General features: G+C 44.6%; 1 protein-coding gene across 1 annotated transcript in view; it reads right to left on the bottom strand.

Moving 5' to 3' along the window:
* Positions 1-13,792, bottom strand: part of CIAPIN1 (cytokine induced apoptosis inhibitor 1) — a 60,673-nt gene extending 46,881 nt beyond the window's left edge. The window contains exons 1-2 of the mRNA XM_029608938.1: positions 13,426-13,792; positions 6,552-6,726 (exon numbers count right to left, since the gene is read on the bottom strand). Of these exons, the coding sequence (XP_029464798.1) occupies positions 6,552-6,708 (157 nt within the window). The 5' untranslated portion in view covers positions 6,709-6,726; positions 13,426-13,792. The remainder of the gene's footprint in view (positions 1-6,551; positions 6,727-13,425) is intronic.
* Between the last annotated feature and the right edge of the window lie 8,898 nt (positions 13,793-22,690).

Raw genomic sequence — 22,690 nt, 5'->3', positions numbered from 1 at the left:
GCCTCCTTCAGCCAGCAAGCTATCATAGTCTTAAAAGCCATATTGCCTCTCTTTGGACCACTTCACAGCACAAAAAGATGGTCTGACAAAACGAAAGGCGTTTGCAACCTCCAGGTACTGCATGAGCGCCCTACGAACATCCAATTTCTGCAAGTCTCGCGCGAGGGGATCCGCCCGATCTAAATCTGGAAACGATAGAAGTTCCACCGATTGATTCAGGTGAAATGAAGAAACCACCTTCGGAAGAAAAGACAGGACCATACGTAATGAAACTCCCAACTCAGAAATCCGCAGGAATGGCGCCTTACAAGATAACGCCTGAAGCTCTGACACCCTCCGAGCCGAAGAAATAGCTACCAGAAACACCACCTTCAATGTTGCCCTTTTTAAAGGCTCAAAGAGTGGACCAAACAAAGCATTGAGGACTAAATTCAGACTCCACGAAGGACAAGGTGGCCGGACCGGGGGTCGCAAATGCTTTGCTCCTCGAGGGAAACGTGCCACATCTGGATGCGTTGCCAAGGACAGTCCGTGAATGGAACCCCGAAAACAACCAAGAGCAGCCACCTGGACCTTCAGAGAATTGCACGACAAACCCTTTGCTAGGCCAGCTTATAGAAAACACAAAATATCCGCTAGAGATGCCCGGAGAGGGACAATCTCCCATTCAATGCAGCAGGCTTCAAAAATCTTCCACACCCTGGCGTAAGCCAAGGACACAGATGTCTCGCGTGATCTTAAAAGGGTAGTGACCACCGTGTCCGAATAACCCTTGTTTTTCAAGCGGCGCCTCTCAAAAGCCATGCCGCTAGACAAAAGCGATCCGCCTCTTCCAAACAGACGGGACCTTGATGAAGGAGAACTGGGCCATCCTGTAGACGCAGAGGACCCGACACGACCAGGTTGAGCAGATCTGCAAGTCCACCTGCACATTTTCAACTCTCGCTACGTGAAATGCCGCGATGTGGGGCAAGTGCTGCTCCGCCCATTGTATCAGTCTCTGTGCTTCTTCCGCCACTGGTCGACTTTTGGTCCCTCCTTGGCGATTGATATATGCCACCGTGGTCACATTGTCGGACAGGATACGGACCGATTTCCCCTGAACCAGAGGAAAGAATACTTGTAATGCCAGAAATACCGCTCTGGTCTCTAGGCGATTGATGGACCATTGAGACTCCTGTAGAGACCATTGCCCCTGCACAGACTTCCGTAGTCATACTGCTCCCCAACCGGAGAGGCTGGCATCCGTAATCACTATTGTCCACTCAGGCATTACCAGGGAAACTCCCTGCAGCAAATTGCCCGAGCAAAGTCACCATTCGAGACTGGTCCTCGTCAATTCCAGAAGCAGTAGAAGCAGATGAAACTGTTCTTAAAACCGGACTCCACCTGGACAGCAACACCGACTGTAAAGGACGCATATGTGCAAAGGCCCACAGCACGAATTCTAGAGTGGAAGTCATGGATCCCAAGACCCTCAGATAATCTCACACTCTGGGAAGACATTTGGCCAACAGGGCCCGAACCTGACCCTGTAGCTTGGTAACGCGGTCCGCCGTCAGGAAAATTTTCCCCTGCTGTGTGTCGAATAGAGCCCCCAAAAATTCCAAGGTCTGAGAGGGAATGTGGTGACTCTTGACCAAGTTGATCACCCACCCGAGCAATCTCAACAGCTGCAGCATCCTGCAGACCGCGCCTGACAAAGCTCCTTGGACTTGGTTCGAATCAACCAGTCGTCCAGATATGGATGTACTAACAATCCTTCCCGGCGAAGTTGCGCTGCCACCACCACATCTTAGTGAAAGTCCTGGGAGCGGTGGCAAGTCCAAACGGCAGAGCCCAAAACTGATAATGATGTCAGAGGATGAAAAATCTTAGAAACCACTGGTGGGCCTTCCGTATGCCAATTTGCAGGTATGCCTCTGTCAGGTCCAGCGATGCCAGAAACTCACCCTTTCTTACGGAGGCAATCACTGACCGCAGAGTCTCCATTCGGAAGCGAGGTACACGAAAGCATCTGTAGCCTCTTTTTAAATCCAGAAAGGGCCAGAAAGTCCCCTCTTTTTTGGGCACCACGAAATAGATGGAATATCGGCCTTTTCTCTGTTCTCCCGACAGAACGGAGGTAATGGCTCCCAGGGCTAGAAGACGCCGCAACGTATCGTGCACTGCCTGTCATTTTTCCTTGTATGCGCACAGAGACAGCAGAAACATGTCCCGAGGACAGCGTACAAAATCTAACACGCAACCGTGTCTTATCACTGTGAGGACCCACTGGTCCAACGTCATCTTGGCCCATTCCTCGTAAAAAAAGGGACAGCCTGCCCCCCCATGATGGCCTCCGAAGAATGGGTCAGCCTCATCTCATTGTGATGATTTGGCTCCAGGAGCAGCTTGGGAAGTTCCAGGCCTCCCGAACTGGCGGCCACGAAAGGACTGAGACCATGATTGCTGTCTTTAGCCCCTGGCCGAAAGGCAGGACCCAAAGATCTGGCCAGACGAAACTTCCAATTTCCGTGAAAGCGAGACCTCGCAGAGAAAGCCTCTCGACTTGGGCCAATCCTCTGGCAATCGGTGTACCTTATTCTCTCCCAGAGACTGAATCAAAGAGCCGAGCTGAGCTTTTGACAAAACATCCGCCGACCAATTTCTCAACCACAGGACACCATGATTCTGGCTGAGGCCTGCAACAGATCATGAAGCGCATCCGCACTGTAAGCGACCACCGCTTCCAGCTGACCCACTTGGAGAGCCTCACCCTCCGAAAGGTCTTCATTAGCCTGCAGTTGCTGAACCCAGCGGAGGCCTGCCCGTAAAGTAAAATTGCTACACATGGCGGCCTGCACCGCCAGATCGGACACTTCAAAAATCTTCTTGAGTTGAAGTTCCAATTTTCTATCCTGGAAGTCCTTGAGGGCCATCGCCCCGGTGACCGGGATAGTGGTTCTCTTGGTGACAGCCAACACTGCCGCATCCACCTTGGGAACTCTTAACATCTCCAAAGCTTCCTCTGGCAGAGGATATAGCTTGTCCACAGCCTTACTGGTCCAGATCTCCATCCACCCCCATCGGGGTTTTGGACTGCGAATCCTGGTCCTCTGAAGTATCCATATCCGTCTGAGGGCTACCCAGTCTTAACTGGCGCTGCACCTTAGCAGGACCGGGACCCACTTTGTCCGCATCCCGGCTCCCCTTAGACCTGGGCCACTTGCGAGTCACTTTATGGGGAATACCGGTAGGAAAACTCTCCTCAACCTGTTTCTTGCCAGCCTTTTTGGCTTTAAAGGCTTTATGCATAAGCAAAATAAACTGATGAGAAAAAAAAGAGGAAGAGGAGGAGTCCACAGCCCCCTCAATATCATCATGAATACCAGTGGAATCTTGGTCTGCCTCATCTGCTCCCCCGGAGAAGAGCTGTTGCAGGAATAAATCGGGAGGAGAAATCCCCTCCCCCCTCGCAGCTCCCCTGCCTGTACTCAAAATGGCTGCCGTTCCCGCGCTCCGCGGTAACAGGTCAGCCGAGGCCGACTGAGATGCAGGAGGCCTTGAGGAAGCCGTGTGTGCAGATTGCCGACCCTCCCGGGGTAAAACAGAGGGTCCCTCCCCTCCAGGAATGCATGAAGAGCAGAGTCCATCGCGCGGCATGCCGAGGACTGGGGCATGAGAGCCGTCCGAACAGAAAACTAAAGCAGCGCACAGGAGCGGCAAATCAAAAAAGAAACCGGAGCAGCAGTCGCAAGTAGGGAAGGGAGAGTCAGCGCAAATAGAAACAAACAAACTTATTATTATTTTTTTTAATAGTTACCCCCGGGCCGGCACAGCAGTCCTCGTGTGTCTCAGTTCTTTCTGGGGGGGGGGGAGGGTGAGACGGACTCTCCGGTATCACCCCCAGAGCTGCTCTGTCCTTTGTACTAGGGCCCTCGACCCCTACGAGCAGCTGCCTGCTACACGAGAGGGAATGATCCCTCAGGATCTCACAACCCTCCAGGCGGCTTGAGACTCCAACTTTAGCCTTTTTTTTTTCAATCTAACTTTAATCCTAACAAACCTCTCTGCCTACTACTCTCAACTCAATCAACAATTCCTTTCTTTAGCTAACCGATCAAACCAGACTGTGGACTTTGCACCTCAACCATCTGCTAGAGACAGAGGAATACTGGCAGACTGTGGGTAGCACCTTGGTATATATGGCAGAGTCTGTCAAAACTTTCTCTGTCTCCATCTGCTGGAGGGGAAGCAAATCCCAGCAGTCTGGACTGATCCAGGTACATACAGGGAACTGGCTTTTAGCCGTGCAGAAATCCCTTTCAAAACTGCACCTCACCCCCTTCCCACCACAGTATGGGGAAAAATGCACATGTTATTATAAAGGATAAACATATATTTGCACATGCAGAATATACATACTAATATATCTGCATTTGCACAGGAAATTCTAAAAATGTCTAGGTCATATTTTTGCGGGATTTTTCAGAAACTAGAGGAAAACCATTCTGGGTTTTGAGGATATTAATTTATTATACACATATCCATAAACACACACGAGTATGCATTTTAGGAGCATCAGCGGGATTTGAATGCTGGCTTCCCCAACCTAAGGTACTCCTCCACTATCTACGAGTGGAGTAGCCACCTAGTGGTTAGAGTAACAGGCTGAGAAACCAGGCTTCAAATCCCGCTGCCACTTCTTGTGATTTCAAGCAAGTCACTTCACCCTCCACTGCCTTAGGCACAAACCTAGATTGTAAGCCAGGGCTTCCCACACCCCTGAGCGCTCCACAGCCAGTCAGGTTTCAGGATATCCACCATGAATATGCATATCATGGAGACTCAGTATATGCAAATTTAACTTGGGCATATTCATGGTGGATATCCTGAAAACCCACCTGGCTGTGGGATCCCCAGGATAGGTTTGGGAAGTCCTCCAGGTGATCGAGAAATATCTACAGAACCTGAATGTAACTCGCCTCGAGCTACCAACAAAAAGGCCCGAGCTAAAGCCAAATAAAGAAAACACACACACACACACACGTACGTACGTGCTTGCGCACAGATGGAGAGGAAAATGTTCAAAGCATTTTCCCTGGGTAAGATGGTTAGACTGAAAATTGTCATCCTCCGCACAGCTACACATACACACAGGCTTCTGTTCTGTACATAACCTTTTGCTGGATTGAAATAAAGGAGCTCCTGTGGGCAGATTTAGGTCGGGAAGTACAACAGCACTCAGAGATGGGATTTTTTTAAAACGTAGACAAGCTATTTCACATTTCCTTGGATGCCCACACAATTAACAGGCACTTTTAGGAAGAAGAGCACCACAGGGAGCACTAGGAGTGGGAACAAAGTCAAAAAAACATCAGAGGGAGAGATGGTGGAGCCAGGGGAGCAAGAAGAGCACCCGAGGAGAGATGGGAGTGAGAAAAGGAGGAAGCACAGCAAAGGGAGAGGTGGGGTGGAGGTAGGCAGCAGGAGGAAAAGGAGCACCATGGTGGTGTGGAGGGCAGGGGTGAGGATAAAGGAGCCTCATGGTATCATAGGGAGAGAGGAAGTTGGAGAAAGGAAGAGATGGGATTGGGAGGTGAAAAAGGAGTAATATATGGCGAGATCGCAGTGGAGAGGAGGAGCTTAGGAGAGATAAGGAGGGGGGGGAGAGGTAGGGAATAAGAGCAGCACAATGAGGAGAGATTGGGGTGAAGGGGAGAGAAAAAAAAACAAAAAAAAGAGGAGCACCATGTGGATAAATGGGGATAGATGAGAGGGAAGGAAGAGGAGCATCATGGGGAGACAGTGGGGCGAGATGAAAGGGTAGCACCATGATGAGAAAAGGAAAGCAGAGAAGTGACATGGGAGCTGAGGAATGTATAGGAGAGCAGGGGCAGTTCTGCACCTTTAAAAGAGTGAAATCTGGTTTTCAGGATATCCACAATGGAGGAAGTCATTTCAGCCTACAGTCTGGGAGTTGCAGGCCTTAGTAACTTAGATGCCTTGTATTAAGTTTCACAAAAGGGTGGTGCTCTGCTCGCAGATGCAGAATTCCACCTTAGTCAGTCACTTGTCCTGTCACCTCATAAGGCTGAGTTGGCCCTCCATTCACCGGATTATAAAAAAGAACTGCTGCCTTCTGTCTAAAGTAGACTGAAGAAAATCTACCCAGTTTTTGGGGGGTTTTTTTATGCCCGGACAGGTCTGATTTTTGAGTACCATGTCAAGGGTCATGGCAGTGTTAGTCACCCATCTTAGATCTGACACTATTGAGATCTGTGAGACCGCAACGCAAAGTTCAGTTCACTTCTCATTATTGTCTAGATCTGGGCTTTTGGCAGGACTCTAGTCTAGACTGTCTCTCCAAGGCCTGTTTGAGGTGTAGAGCCCAAATTCCTCTCTCTCATAATCCATTTTTATAATTGCTCTGTTTCTGTCCTTTATGACAGTTTGATGCTGCACTGCAAAAAAAAAAAAAAAAAAAAAGAGTTGTGCCTTGCTTTTTTGCAATGCAGCCCCAGGAAATGTGTTCCCTGTATATAAAGCAGAATCTGCTGGATTCTTACACTGCAGCAGCTGGTCAAGATTTTCCACAGCTACGTGTCCCTCCGCACCCACTGCTGTTTGCACCTTCTCCACCAGCTCCTTCAGCGACTCTGCCGAGGAGGAACGATCCCATGTCACCACTACTCTCTGTCCAGCTGAGAACCCATGCTCTGCCATCTCTCCTGTCTTCCAAACCTGAAAATGACAGGAGAATCCTTTAGAAGAAAACCTTACAGGCTGCATTAATTAGCAGGATATCAATGACCCATATAACAAAACCCAAACCAAATCTAAGAGGCAACTCTTGGTTTAATGGAATGCCTAGCCCTCATCTTCTTTGGTGTCTAAATAGAACTGGCTTGAAACTGCAATAGAAAGTATTCTCTCTAACCTGCCTTCCCTCTGCTTAATCCAGCCAGATAGCAGAATGAAAATAACTGTACTCTGATAGCAATGTCATTCTATAGGCATCAGAATGGGGTGGGCCACCGGGGCCATGGCCCCTCCAAAATCTGGCTGCAGGAGACGGATTGGCTGCGCTTGGAAACTGGAATTGGCTGAGCTGGAGCCGGGAGCTGTGCTTTGGGAAGTCATGAAGCATGGGATTGGTTGCTTGGTACGCCTCGAGTCCTGGGATTGGCTACTGCGACACCAGCTGCCATGCAGAGTTCCGGTGTGGGTGGCCTCCCTGGATCTTGGGCAGTGTGTGAGGTACTGCCCTGGTTTTGCACTGTTTGGAGCTAGGGAGGAAGATGAAGAGCTGCACGCCGAGGAACACAGAGCCAGGAAACACCAGGCACACAAAGAAGGGATTGCTGAGGTATGGAGGCTGCCAGAGAGAGAAGGATGAAGGATGGAAGTGGTGAAGGGATGGATGGCAGATGTGAGGGCCTCTGCAAAAGGCGAGTGCTAACAAAGTCCATGGGTCTGAGAAAACGGAGAATCCATGTGTAAGGTCTCCTGTATAGCCCTCCACACACACACGTGTTGGAGATGGGCTATGGGTTTTAGAAGGGGCAAGAGTAGGGCATGGCAGCAGTGGGACTTGTGTAGGTCTCCAAGGGGAGCCACCTTGCATGTGAATCACTAGAAAAGGAAAGGTCTGGATGTGTTGCTTGCTGTAGCCTCCAGCCTCAGTTTGGAGAGCCAGAGGAACTGGTTTCATTTTACACTCACAGTCAGTCAGTCTGCTTTTCAAAAATAAATAATTTTATAAAAGGTGAAGCGGGAGGTAGAAAGGAGCAAGGAAAGGCTACTTCTTAAGTTGGGATTCCTGCCCTTGCACTTTGGTGAGGTGGGAAAGGGGTGGAATTTGGTTAGCATATCTTGAGGGAGAAACATCATTCAAGATGAGTGTATTGGCTTTATAATACCATGATTCCATTACATATGGTAAATCGAAACCTGAGTCAGCAATAAGATCACATATAGTGAGACCTTTAAATAGAGCCTACCTGTGACTGAATAAAAGTAGGCTCTACTTAACATATTCCAAGTTTTTGATCTGGAGTGAATTTGGGTTTGCTATCACGATGGATGTGAAAACGCAATCAAGTCTTTTTTTTTTTTTTTTATTCTTAATTACTTTTGGAATATTTTTATAAAAATAAAATTATCAGGTAAATTATATTACTGAAAGTTTTTATTGGATGTCAAAACAGTGAAAACACAAGAAAAGAAAATAGTGTACAAAGTAAACATCCCCAGTTTCCATAAGAAGCTCCCCCCACCCATAGCCTTCCCAAATACTTGCAACCAATAATACAAAACAATAAGGTATGACATACTTTCAGCACTTGAAATATGAAGGAAAAAGAAATCAGCCATTGAATGAATGCCTGCAGGTACATATAAAAATAGTATGAAAAGTACTAATACAAAAGGTATCTCTCACTACAATCCAGCTCCCTCGAGAGAACTATAAAAGGTCAGGCACATAAGGGAGAGACAAAATAGACTTCAGGAAACAACAAAACTAAGTCTTAGAGTGTTGGGAATCCCACCATGCCTTTTCAAAAGATGGCAACTGATTATGAAGCGCAGTTGTAAGGTACGCCATACAATAATGGGTATGTAGTCTATGTAACACTATCTGAATAGTGGGAACCTCTGGACATTTCCAATAAGCAGCAATTTCACAACGTGCTGCAATAAACACCTGAAGGCAGAATTTCTGACCATGTTTATCATGGCCCCTCACAGGCATACTAAGTAATATAGATCAGGCATCAAGCACCTTCCCCTCGCCCGATATGTCTGAGACCCAATTTGTGATTTTCTCCCAAAGTGTACAGACATATTTACACTCCCACCAAATATGAAGTAGGGTGCTCGGTGCCTCACAATTTCTCCAGCAAGTGGCCTCTGCGTTAGCATACATATGATGTAATTTAACAGGAGTCATATTCCAGCGAAACAATTCTCTTAAATGCGAGCAAATGCTCTAAGCCCCAATCACTCGGGCTTAATGATTCCCCCCAAGTTCTTCTCCCATGCACGAATGTGCTTAAAAGGTTCGATAATTACTCCATTAAGAAGACATGTCCTCATCTTATCAACCTGGTCACAATAATGTTCAAACATCGATTTACCCGGAGACAGTGAGTTAGCGAGTTTCAGGGATAAAATGAAAACATTTCTGCGGACCCCAACTCATAACTATCCAATATATCCTGAAATGGCATTAGAACCCCTTGTGATAAAAGGTGTTCTAAATAAACAATGCCCTGATTCTTCCACACCTCTTTAAATCTATCTCCATATATTTTAGAACGAAGATCACAGCCCATTTTAGTAGCCACCTCTGGACCAACTCCATCCTATTTATATCCTTTTGAAGGTGCGGTCTCCGAACTGTACACAGTATTCCAAGTGAGGTCCCACCGGAGACCTCTACAGGGACAATATCACCTCCCTTTTTCTGCTGACCATTCTTCTCCCTATGCAGCCAAGCATCTTTCTGGCTTTTACTATCTCTTTATCCAACTGTTTGGCCACCTTAAGATCATCAAATACAATTACCCCCAGATCGTGCTCTTCCTTTGTGCTTAGAATAATTTCACCTCCAATACTGTACCTCTCTACTGGGTTTTTGCATCCTAAATGCAATATGCATTTTTTGGCATTAAATCGTAGCTGCTACATCTCTTGTGTTTTCTGCACCTTCCTAGCCATCTACCCTGTTGCAGATTTGGCATAATCAGCAAAAGACAAACCTTTCCTGACAATGCTTTTCTGTTGCTCATGAAAAAGTTGGAGAGAGAAAAATCAGGCCAAGGACAGATTCCTGAAGCACACCACTAGTAAAAACCCCCTCCTCAGAGAAAACTCCATTTAGCACTACCCTTTGTCAACTCCCACTCAGCCAGTTTCTAAGCCAGTCAGTCAATCTAGGTCCCATACCTAGCGCATTCAATTTTATTTACAAGTCTCCTATTCAAAAGCATGTCAAAGACTTTACTGAAATCCAAGCACACTACATCTAGCCCTCTCCCTTGATCAAACTCTCTGGTCACCTAATCCAAGAAAATTGATCCGATTCATTTGACAAGATTTACCTCTGGTAAACCATGCTCCCTCGGATCTTGCAATCCATTGGATTCCAAAAAATGCACGGTCCTCTGTTTTAGCAGCGATTCTATTAGTTTGCTCACCAGAGGTCAGACTAACCAGCTTGTAGTTCCCAGCCTCCTCCTCACTTCCACTTTTTTTTGAATAGGAACCACATCTGTCTGTCTCCAATCTGCCGAAACTACTCCAGACTCTAAAGAAGCATTGAAAAGGTCAGCAAACGTAGCTGCCAGGATATTTCTTAGTACCCTCAGATGTATCCCATCTGGACCCATTGCCTTACCTACTTTTAGTTAGCTCCTCAGGAACACACTGTTCTGAAAATCGATTTGAGGTTTACCTCACTTCCAAGCTTATTTGTGTTCGTTTTATGTGGTTCTGCTCCAGGCAATTCTGCAGTGTACACCATACAGAAATATTTGTTAAACAATTTTGCTTTTTCCTTATCAGCTTCTGCATATTCCTCCCCTTCAAGTAAAGTTTCAGGTTACGGAAAGTACAGTATTAGTCACACGTCTCAGGTTTTGGTGCTGGTCTATATTGTTTCTGTCAGTTTTCATTTCTGGCCTGATGACAGGATTCCACATATTTTGCTGCTATACCTGCTGTTTCTCTTCTTTCCTCTAGGATAATAAAGAGCTTTTCCTGCTCATTCTTTTGTGGGAAGTCTGATTTTCTCTGCCAGCTTTGGGAAAGGTGCATATCTAATGTCTTTGTATTTTGCACAGCACAGGAGGAAATGCATTTCTATTTCTGTTTGTCTAGGGTTGAATTGTATCCAGAGTTTGGCCTCTTGGTGTTTCTAGTTCAGCTTTTGTCTGCATCTTTCTATTTCGAGCCTGTGATCTCTTATTCTGTATTTGATGAAGGTCTGTCTGTTTTTTGCATTTGTAAATGAGGTGAGGTATTCTGTGTAGGGAGCTATAGCAGTCCAGCTTTTCTGTTTTCCAATTTGCATGTCTTAAAATGAGTTGTATTAGTGTTGTAGGACATGCTGCAATATTTGCATTGCCAGGTTCCAGTTGTTAGCACTGGACTGGTAGAGCAGGTTTGCTACATAGCTGCAGTGTGTGTTTTTTTCCAGGGTTTTGTGTTGTTTCACACAGCCTAGTAGTGGAGGTAGTTTGTGTTGCTGTTATTGAGATGACACCAGAATTTGAATATTCTTTTTTTGCATGTTGAGTGCCTGAATGTAATCTGCTTTGACGTGTCTGAAAGGTGAAATATATATTGAACAGATAAATAAAATAAGAGGAAACATCCTAATTCTGCTCTGCACCCATTTATTAGAGGTATTTCTGTGGACACTGGGTGTGTTTGCAGAACCGGAGTTATAGGATTTCTGTTGGGGTCCTGGGTCCTGTCCCATTCTGTATTATTTTGTTTAATGACAGGCCCTAGAACTCATTCTTACATAAGAAGATTGGTTGAATGATGCTGTCAAATAATTTTAATTGCAGTTTTTCTGGGGTTTGTATTTGTCCAGAAGTTTCTTTGTAGCATCTTTATAGTCAATTCAAAACTCCCAGATGCTCTTAAGTCTCAAGCCAAGGTATGTATAGTCTAGCGTATGCTCAATTTCTTGTTTCTTTAGGAAGAATTTGAATTTGTGTTGGAGAACTTTGGCCTTTTCTGGAAAATCATAATTTTTGTTTTCTCTAGATTTACTTGTAGGGCCCATGATTTATAATAGGTTTATAGCAGATTTGGATTCTCTTGCAGGCCTTCTGTGGTGAGGGACAGAAGGAACAAATCAGCCATTTGACTTTCAAGTCATTTAGATTTAGCCCTGGAGCTGAGGAGCTCTCTTATACTGTGGGGAGATTATTGATGAAAAATGTGAAAAATATGCAAGGGTGTGGAGACTTTTATAAAGATCTGTAATAGAGACATTCAAATACGTGAAAGGTATTAGAGGACTGGATTACATTTCAGTAAGTCACTTAACCCTCCAGTGCCTCAGGAATCAACTTAGATTGTAAACTCTTTGAAGCAGAACATACCTACTATACCAAACTAACAATCTAAAATCCAAATCTAGAAAGTTTGTGTTGACCAGGTTGGTGCAGAATGGACGGTCAACTGGTCTTTTTTAACATCATCTACTATATTACTGAAGAACATAACTTGCCCCTATCTCATACAAAATGTTTGTTTTTATTGTACAATTACCTACAACTTGTTCACTATTTAATTTCTTAGAAACAAAGCCAAAGATTACCCTATTTCCTTCACAATGATTTTAGGCAACATAAAGTTGGAAGCCCCTCAGCCCTAACAGCAGCACACACACCAGGCGTAAATTACAGGCCATATTGTACCTTGTTTTTTTTTTAAAGTAAATAACTGTACCTCAGATCCAGAGCCGGCTGGGGGGAGTGAGCCGGGACCCCCGGTATCACCCCCAGGCCTGTCAGTGCCGGTACGTGGGGCTCCCCCACTCCTCAGCAGCCTCTACCAGGGGGAATGGTCCCCTCAGGACCTTACCTTCCCCTGGGAGGCGGGGACTGGGACCAGCAGGCAAGCCTCTGCAGTCCTTCCCCTTCAGTAAAAACCAGCACCTACCTGCTAGTGACTGTCTGACAACTAACCTTTTTTTTTTTTTTTTTAAACACTTAACACTGAAAACCCCTAAACTGAGGCCCTAACAGACTGTAGGTTTTGCACCCTCTCCACCTGCTAGGAGACAGAAGAATACTGCCAGACTGTAGGTGGCACCAGCCTATTTATAGGCGGAGTTTTTGTTTATAAACTTCTGTCTCCATCTGCTGGGGGGGGGGGGGGCAAAACCCAGGAGTCTGGACTGATCCTGGTACGTACAGGGAATACATTTCAGTAAGTCACTTAACCCTCCAGTGCCTCAGGAATCAACTTAGATTGTAAACTCTTTGAAGCAGGAACATACCTACTATACCAGACTATCTCAATCTAAAATCCAAATCTTAAACAGTTTGTGTTGACCAGGTTGGTGCAGAATGGACGGCCAATTGGTCTTTTTTAACGTCATCTACTATAGTACTGAAGAACATAACTTGCCCCTATCTCATACAAAATGTTTGTTTTTATTGTACAATTATCTACAACTTGTTCACTATTTAATTTCTTAGAAATAAAGCCAAAGATTACCCTATTTCCTTCACAATGATTTTAGGCAACATAAAGTATGTCATAGTCTCGTGAGGCGCGCAGAGTGAGAAAACATTAAAAAAAAAAAAAAAAAAAGGATCTTAGTGCCCAGCTCTGTTACCGCAGTCCAGTCGATTCTTACAGCTCCCTAAGCCTCCTAGAAACTTCGGGCACCGCCATAAACAGAATTAGACTCACCTTACCACCAGCTCCGACTCTGCTTTTGGCACGCTACGACGCCGCTTTACAAACCTCTCAGTATTAATTAATGAGATGATTAAAAATATTAATTAACCCTATTCTTAGCCTGCTACCAACTCCCGTAGGCTGTCCCACTACTACTTCCGTCGTCATCATCCAGTGCCCGTCACGCAGAGGTGTCGGTGCCCCTTTGTGACGTCATTCGCTCTGTCCGGTTGCCAGATGGGGGATATTTTAAGCCCAATTGGGCTCTTTTTCTTCTTATTGTGCGGGTTGGGCTAGTTTTGGGTCGGGAGGCTGAGTAGCTGCGTATTAGCGGCCCTTTATGTGACTGGTACTTTTTTTTCCTTGTCTCAGGCAGCCCGACCAGCAGTCGCAGAGTGATGACTCATCGGCAATGACAGGAAAAAGCAAAGCAGAGGGAGGTGTAGATACTTGCACAGAAGGCGAGCACTTTCAAGATGGTTGAAGCGACGTGAGCTGCCCAAACACTAGGTCCATGGTGAATGCTACCTATTGCCTATCGTGGGGCGGAGCTGGGGAAGTCTGAAAGCGGAGGCAGGGCTGGACAAACGAGACGCGGGAGTAGTGACTGTTTTGGCGCTCTTAGGCGCACATTTAACTCCTGCTTCCATCGTTATTTAATAATAAAGTAGAAAAAAACAGCCAAACGTGTTGAAAGCTATTATATTAGTACACTTTGCATCAGTACATGTTCTTTGTAACCCTTTTTTTTTTTTTTAGTTCACTATCTAGTAAAACTTCAGTTATGTGTGCTGGACCCTGCAGTCATGTCACCATTAAGTCCCTCTTTCAGCTAGAGAGAGAAGGTTAGAGAAGAAGGAGGTACCATTCAAATACAGCCCCTACTTCTGTGGGGTCTGGAATGGCCAACCCACTTGAAACAATCTATAACTGAGCCCTTGCTACAGGTTGGCAAGCAGTCAATTTAGGTTATCACAGAGGGATTGTGTCAGTAATGGCAGGCTCACCTATGCTGTTGGTCCTGACCAGGGATTTCCTCTTCTAGTATACAACCTGTCTGGCTGAGATCCTTCTGGGTCTAAGGGGAATTTTGAGATTTTTATTTAGGAGCCTCACTGGATACCTGGACCTGTCTTCTACATAGAGATCAGGGAACCATGCGTGTGAACCGCCCAGGGATAGGGAAAATACACCCCTGAAGTGGTGGTGACCTGCTGTGAGGAGGTGTCTCCGCTGTTAGTTTCTGTTCCTTTTTGGGGAAGAACAATTTTGTTAGAAGATCCAGGAGAAAGGCTTTTGCCTGTCCCTTCCTTCCTGCTAGAAGCAAGAGAACTGCTTGTTTCAAAGAGGGTCCTATATATCAAGGATCCAGAGAGAGTACTAGAGAGTCAGTGAAAGATCAAGGAGATCCTGAAGATCTTCTAACTCAGAGTAAAGAAAACAATTTCACTGGGGACACCCATCCGGTGTTCACCACCCTGGGGAGAGAAAGAGAGAATTTACTCTCTGTGCCATAGTCTTTGCTAGTTTTATCAGCCTGGAAGGGGTTTGACCATCCTAAAGACCCTGCCCATTTGGGAGCTCCATTTTACCTTGATCCAAGAAGAGTAAGTGCCTCCCTTGGCCTGATATACGGTATATCAGAGAAACAAACAAATTGTCATCATTTGCCAGTCTTCAAAAGGGGTGTGTGTGAGATTACTTCATATAATTCAAACAAATTTGCAGTTATAAGGTACCCATTTTCTTCAAATTTAAAAACAATACCGAATGCCAGATCACATCTAATCCAAAAATATAGTGTCTGAAAAAGTTCCAAATGGTAATACTTAGCTTCAGTTGAAATATCAGTGCAATGGGTCCCAACACCAGTGTTTTGGAAGATACTGCTTCAGGGGACCTCTTGGGTTTTACAGAATTTCCATGTGAGAGGCAGGCCTGGTTGTAGAGCTACAGAGAATCAGTGCCCATAGTATTGGTCCTCAGCACCTTGCTGTGTTATTGCCAGGTATCTCTCTTGTTGATGATGGTCTGCTGGCCTGCCTGCTTTTGCTCTGCCTTACTCCTAGTTCTGTGCCTTGCTGTTTTCTTGTACCACTCAGCCTAATTCTTGCACCCTCTCTTAGTTATTCTGGGGTGTTTTCCACCCAAAAAGAAAATATAGTGAAAAAGAAAACAAATTACAAATTTCTCCTCCCACTCCACCTCTTTCCTGGATTCTGCACCTTGCTCTTTTCTTGTACCTCTCTAGGATACCAACCTACACCTCCCACACTATTTTCTTTGTTGGTTATACTGGGGTATTTTGTCCCAAAAAAGAAAGAATGTTAAAAAAGAGAAACAAATATATTTCTCCTCTGACCCCACCTCTTTCCTGGTTCTTGCTGTGTTAGTCTGCCACTGTTTCTACCCAGCCTGATCTTGGCCCTCTTATGGTACCTTAAGAACATAAGAAGTGCCATGCTGGGTCAGACCAAGGTCCATTGAGCCCAGCATTCAGTCTCCAACAGTGGCCAGTCCAGCTCACAATTACCCATCAGATCCCCAAAATTTAATCTGTTTCTTATATCTCACTCCCAGGAACAAGTGTTGGCTTTTCCAACTCTACCTGGTTAATAATGGTTTATGGACGTTTCCTTCAGGAACTTATCTAATGCTTTTTTGAAACCCCATTATGTTACTTGCCTTGGCCATGTCCTCCGGAAACAGATTCCATAGATTGATTGTGCACTGAGTGAAAAAAATACTTTGTATGATTTGTTTTAAATCTGTCGGTTGTTAGTTTCATGGAATTCTTGCCCCCTTGTCCTAATGACTTTGAAAGGGGAAATAATCATTCCCCGTTTACCTCTTCCACCCCACTCATGATTTTATAAATTTCATCATCTCTTGTCCAAGCTAAACAGCCCTAATCTGTTTAGCTTTTCTCTATTACAGAGCTTTTCTCTCTCTTTTATCGTTTTTGTCACCCTGCTCTGTACCTTTTCTATGTCCACTCTGTCTTTTTTTTAAGATGGGGCAACCAGAACTGATAATGAGGAATATGGAAGGGGAGACCTCTGGCCAAATTTGAATGAATTAGCCACCAGGACCAGGAGTCTGAGCTGTTTCATGATCTGGATATGCTCTTGAAGTCCTTCAATGGCCTGGGACCACTGGGACTTTAAAGTTCATTGGGCTTGTCTCATACAGAGATCTGTACGGAAGTGGCATAAGCTGTTGAGAACATTGGGCCACAGCGCCTTAACATGTTCTGAGCTGATGTCTGCTAACTCTGAAGGACTCCCTGTGTCTTGCTAAGGTGAAGAAAAGGTTTTGCCTAAGTCATATCTAGCAGAACTCCTATAAACTGAAATCGAGTCAACAGATGTGATTTTAGGTTATATAAAGCAAATCTTATCGAGGCAAGACACCCTGATTGTTGTAAATATGGACTTGTTTGCTCCTTCCCATGATGTGCTCGTGACCAGTCAATCAACCAAATAGGGGCATACATGCGCTTCAAGACAGCATAAAAATGTAGCCTACATGGTTAGATATTTCATAAAAACTTGTCAAGCTGACACTAGGCCAAGTGGCAGAATGAAATACTGGAAATATCTCTATATGGGTGTAAGCCTACTTGAGATACAGACAGCACAGTTAGTCTCTCGTTTAAAAGGGGAATTATGGTACCCAGGATAATCATCTTTAACTACTCTTTGAGGGGATATTTATTCAGTACCCATGTTGTTCAATACTCCTATTCCAGGAATAGGATAGGAATTCCCCCTCCGCTTTCCCCATTCACTTGAATGCAAGGAAATATTTGAAGTCCCCGTACATTCTCCTATGGCAGGATGAGTTTGATCACTCTGGCTTGCAGGAGGTGAGAGCTCCATACGTAGGATTTCCTGATGCACAGGATATGAAATGACCGCCTCAGAGTGCCAGTTAGAGGAATCTACAAAACTTATCTGTAACCATTTTTACAATATAGAGTACTCAGCTTGCTGGGGTTAGTCTATGGGGCAGATTTTCAAAGGGATACGCGCGTATCCCCCGAAAACCTACCCCAAGCTCCCCCTGCGCGCGTTGAGCCTATGTTGAATAGGCTCGGCGGCGAGCATAGCCCCAGGACGCACGGGGGCTTGTTGGTCACGTGTCGCGGCGGCATGTCATCTGGGGGCAGGGCTGTGGGCGTGGTTCCAGCCTGGGGGTGTTTCAGGGGCGTGACCAAGGCCTCCGAAACCGCTCCCAAGCCGGGGAATCGAGCGCCGGCCGGCCGGCGCAAGTTACGCCTGCCTCAGGCAGGCGTAACTTTTCGAACAAAGGTGGGGGGGTGGAAGGAAAGTTCTCTCCAAGGCCGCTCCAATTTTGGAGCGGCCTCGGAGGGAATGGAGGCAGGCTGTGCGGCTCAGCGTGCGTAGGCTGCCGCTTTTGCACAGCCTTGTGCGCGCCAACCCCGAATTTTAAAGGCTACGCGCGTATCTATTAAAATCCGGCGTACTCGTTTGCGCCTGGTGCATCAACAAAAATACGCGCAGGCGTACTTTTTTAAAATCTACCCCTAAGTGCATGAATTATTAAAAAAAAACAAAAAAAAACAAAAAAAAACCAGCCTGCTCCAGATAGGGAGATCTGAAAGTGACCAGGCCACTGAATCTAGTCAACCCAGCCATGGTTTTGACTGGGTGGCATATTGTGACTTGTGGCCTTTATAGTCTCATCATGGGGACAAGATACTTCAAAGTAGTGAAGGTCAGATAAGGAATGACTGCAGAGAATGTCTAAAGCATAATATAATTGTCTTTTATAAGAGCCACAGCTTCTTTCACTATCGCCAAAGAGATTTTTCTTCACTGACTGGCATGTTCGAAAACCTATCCTGCACATCTCCGAAGCAGCCTTGAGCATTAGCATGCACCAAAAGCAATGGTAGAGGCTCTCTATGCCATTTGAAAAGCATCATAGTTCACTCTGACCAGATGCTTTCTGCACCCTTGAGGTCAACAACTGAACAATTGCTCCTGTTTCTCTGGAGGGAGAAACTCAGAACATTTTGCTCCATTCAGAACAGGATGAATATATTCCATCAAAAGCCTTGTAGGAGTTTACGTGTGCACACCATGCTGAAAATGTGTTTTTTTTTTCCTCCCAAAAATCTATGAAGTACAGGACTCCTTCCCAGGGAGCACCAAGTAATCAGCCCTTGTCCTCTTATCCTTTATTGAGAGCAGATTCTTCTACCATACACTGGGCCGATACAGAAAAATGCGTGGCAGAGCCGGCAAGCGCCCGCTCTCCCGACGCGCGCACAAGCCACTCTTCTGGGCGCGCGATCAGAAAGCCCAGGTTTGTAAATTAGGGCTCGCGGTATAAAGAGGCACTAGGGACACTAGCGCGTCCCTAGCACCTGTTTGACAGAAGCGGCGGCTATCAGCGTGTTTGACAGCAAATACTCAAATTTACCGGCGTCGGTTCTCGAACCCACTGACAGCCACAGGTTCGGAAAACGGACGCCAGCTAAACTGAGCGTCCATCTTCTGACCCATGGGCCGCAGGCAGAGTTTTAATTTTATTTTTATTTTGGGGCCTCCGACTTAATAGCACTATGATATTAAGTCGGAGGGTGTACAGAAAAGCAGTTTTTTCTGCTTTTCTGTACACTTCCCCAGTGCCGGCCGAAATTAACGCACTGGGGAAGTTGGTAGCAGCCATTATCCACTCCTTTGGCAGGCATTAATTTCTGAGAGTAAAATGTGTGGCTTGGCTGCACATTTTATTTTCTGAATCATGCGGGAATAACTAATAGCATGTTGCGGGTGCTATTAGTTTCGGGGGGGGGGGGGGGTTGGCCATGCATTTGACACGCTGTATAAGGGGTAAAAATAGCGCGTCAAAAATGCGCGGTCAAACGCAGGTTAACAGTGCGCTCCATCGGCCTGTGAGGTAGCTGCACCTTTTCAGCTCTGGAAGCTTTCAGAACATAATACTTCATGTCCACCTTCTAACCAACTGGTTTCCCACATTACCCTCTGCACTTTATGAAGAAGTTGGTAGCAGCCATTATCCACTCCTGCGGGGCACAGATGTACAATTATATGCAAAAATGTAGGCACCCCTAGTCAGCATGTATGTTGCAATGAATATCTAAGTGAACAGAAGCTGCCCCATAATACAAATTTAAACACAGATGAAGGAAAATTAAACATGAAAGTCCTTGTTATATATGGTATTGTGAATTTTAAAAAAGTTCAGAATACTGCACGGTAGATTTAAAAAACAAAACAAAAACATTCACTGGTTGTATCCCTCTCCATTTAGGCCTTCTATCCTGACATAGCAACAGATTCCCCCTTAACATTTTTAGAGGTGTGGTAATATAAAAAATAAATATATTGACAATATTTTCCTATTGTGGAATGGGACCATTATACAATTCTTTTATGGTTTTTTTTGACTGGCTCAATATGTGATCCCTATCTATATCTTTCTTACAGTGTATTGTATACCTGCTGCAGATTGCTTTTTTGGACAAAGTTTCTCTTATCAATGACGGGTTTTAGACCTCAGTCTACAGAAAATCCAGGAATAGCTTGTTGCATTATAATAGCCACCACCCTTAGACTTTGAGAAATATTTCTGTGGGATAATTCTTTAGACTTATGTTCTTCCTGCTGAAACTTTATTTTGCAAGCACCTATAATGGTGGATAATCTTTTACAATGAGCCTACTCCTACTATGTGATAAGGAATGTGTTTAAACAAGGGTGGGTTTCTTTTTTGTCAATTATCTTTTGTTTCTTCCATAGTGCAATATGAATTTTACTCATCTTACCCCTGTTCTTCCTTTTTCAAGCAATACACGTGGGGTGTCAGATCATTAGACAACATTGATCAATTCTGACCCCAATTTTTTTTGTTTTGCATTTCACCATGGGCATTTCATGGCATTTCACCATGGTTATACTGACTTCTTCTGAGTTAGCATCCTTTCTGATGCCTCGACACTCAGGCACTCTCCTTGTGATCACTCTCAGGTATGTGCCCTCTCTTTATGTGAGTTTTTACATCTGTCAGGCAGATGTTTTCCTCTTAAAACTTGTAATACAGTGGTGGTGGTGAAGGAATTTTTTGCCCTTGTTCTAGTTTATATGTTGGTAAAACATTACACAAGATTAATACCAGGATTTGTTTTTAACATTGCAATTATTTATTTAAAATTGTTTGTCACACAGTCCAAAGATCAAGGCGCTTCACAACTTGAACACATACATAAAATAGTAATACACAATAATTATCAGATGTGTTCACTAGATGGCCCCTTTGGTATTGCACTGGCTTCAACACCAACATACAGTTAATGATTTGCAATTTTTTTTGTTTGTGAGGAGTGCTCTCGTTGTAGTCAGGAAGGATACTTTGCCCTGCACCTGCTAGAAGGAACAATGCGATTTTTACTTTGAATTCTTTATATTTGGCATTCTGGAAATTGATTGGACTGCCCATTCTTAAAGTATCCTGTTTTAAACATTTAATGCATTTGCTTATTTCCATGATGTAATACACTATACATGTAATGACCACATCTTTTCCAGTAACTGCTTGTGTTCCTCTGTTGTACTATTGATCTACAACAGTCATGTGTTCGTTTGCTGTTTTTTTATGGTTTTTGGGTCTGCCAGATGTGGTACCTAAGCAAGATTTTATTTATTTTACTATGAAACACAGCTCATGTCAGGGTCTAGAAAAATGTCTAAACTTTGTACAATATTCTGAACTTTATTAAAATTCAAAATGTGTAATTATTTGTAACAGAGGACATTCATGTCTATTTCCCTTCCTCTGACTTTCATATCACAGTTGCTGGAAGGCTGGGTTGTAACAACTACTTTATCCTTCACAAATTTAAACATTACATCGTTCTGCAATTTTTAATGCAACATTCCTATTTGCTGATGTTAACAGATTGAAAATAATAAAACACTGAATATGGCATGTGCAAAATTTTGACACCCTTCCATTTGAGTCAATGCTTTTATTTTTTTAAAGTTAATAAGACCCAATAAATTGATTGTCTCGTTATGCCTTCAGTTCTTTAGCTGGAAATAATGCCACACTTGAATAAACACCCTTCTAATCGCTCAGGGTGGGATAGTTATTCTGTCAACTTTTAACAATGATGGGCTCCTGCTGGTGGCTGTCTGCATTATCAATGATACTCTACCTTGAGCTACCTCAGATTCCATAGTGCTTAGTATTCAGAATGGCCTAATGAACTGTTTTCTCAACACCTGCAGTGCTAATGATGCACTTTTATCACATACCCCAATACAACTTAGGTGTCAAGATGGCCTCTTGCATTCTATCAAATGCCTCCTTGATGAATGCTGGAGCCTAACTGAGGGTGAAGGTCTGTAGAAGGAGATATGTCCTCTCCAAAGTTCAGAGGGCTAGTGTAGATATTGCCGGAAAACTGTTGAAAGATGCTATGCTTTGGAAGATGGCCTTACCTCCCGAAGGGGCTGCTTATGAGAGGAGATGGCTGCACTCATTGTGTTTCTGCTGCCAGGATCACACAATGCTAGATATCCCAGAAACTGCAAGTGTGTGTTCAAGCAATGCAGATGACCATTATTAGAGTAGGCGCATTCCCTGCTCATGACTCTTCCTGAATCCCACTGCTGCTCCCTTAATGTCAAGGTGATTGGTCCAGAGCCTGGGTCACTCATTGGCTTTGCTTTCATTACTAACACCAGAGGATCAAAATTGGTGTTTAACTGAAGATCTTTTTAAGATGATCCTTCCCCCCCATCTCCAGGCCTTGCAAAACATCTTTTGGCAACTACTGCAGGCAGTAATGTCATGATCCACACCCAGCATTGCAAGCGGGGTGAAGATATGATTGCAAGATGTCCATCACAGCACCTGGATATCTTTTAAAAATTAATTTTGTCAGTTAGATTTTGCATCTTAGGATAACCAAACACATTTGAACAGAAAAGCCCAAACAAAGGTGCTGAGGTCTCAGCAAAGGAAAAAAAACATTCAGCAAAACATGACTAGGTAATTTAAACAGAAAACAGCTGGTCATATAAAAGGAATGTGAAAATTTGACTTGAGAAGCCCATATAAAAGCTCACAGAAACATCTGACGGGCACTGCACAGGGAAAACATTTTTTTAAAACCCCCCAACTTGTGCAATAGCAATTCTTAGGACTTCCTTTGCATGTAAGAAAAAGCATTCTAAGCCGTTCCTTAGCTTTTCAGAAGCTTCTCCAACTTGACTGCCAT

The sequence above is a fragment of the Rhinatrema bivittatum genome, chromosome 7, assembly GCF_901001135.1.
Source record: "Rhinatrema bivittatum chromosome 7, aRhiBiv1.1, whole genome shotgun sequence".
Lineage (NCBI taxonomy): Eukaryota > Metazoa > Chordata > Amphibia > Gymnophiona > Rhinatrematidae > Rhinatrema > Rhinatrema bivittatum.
The sequence above is the reverse complement of the archived record's forward strand: the minus strand, read 5'-3'. Positions and strand labels throughout refer to the sequence as shown.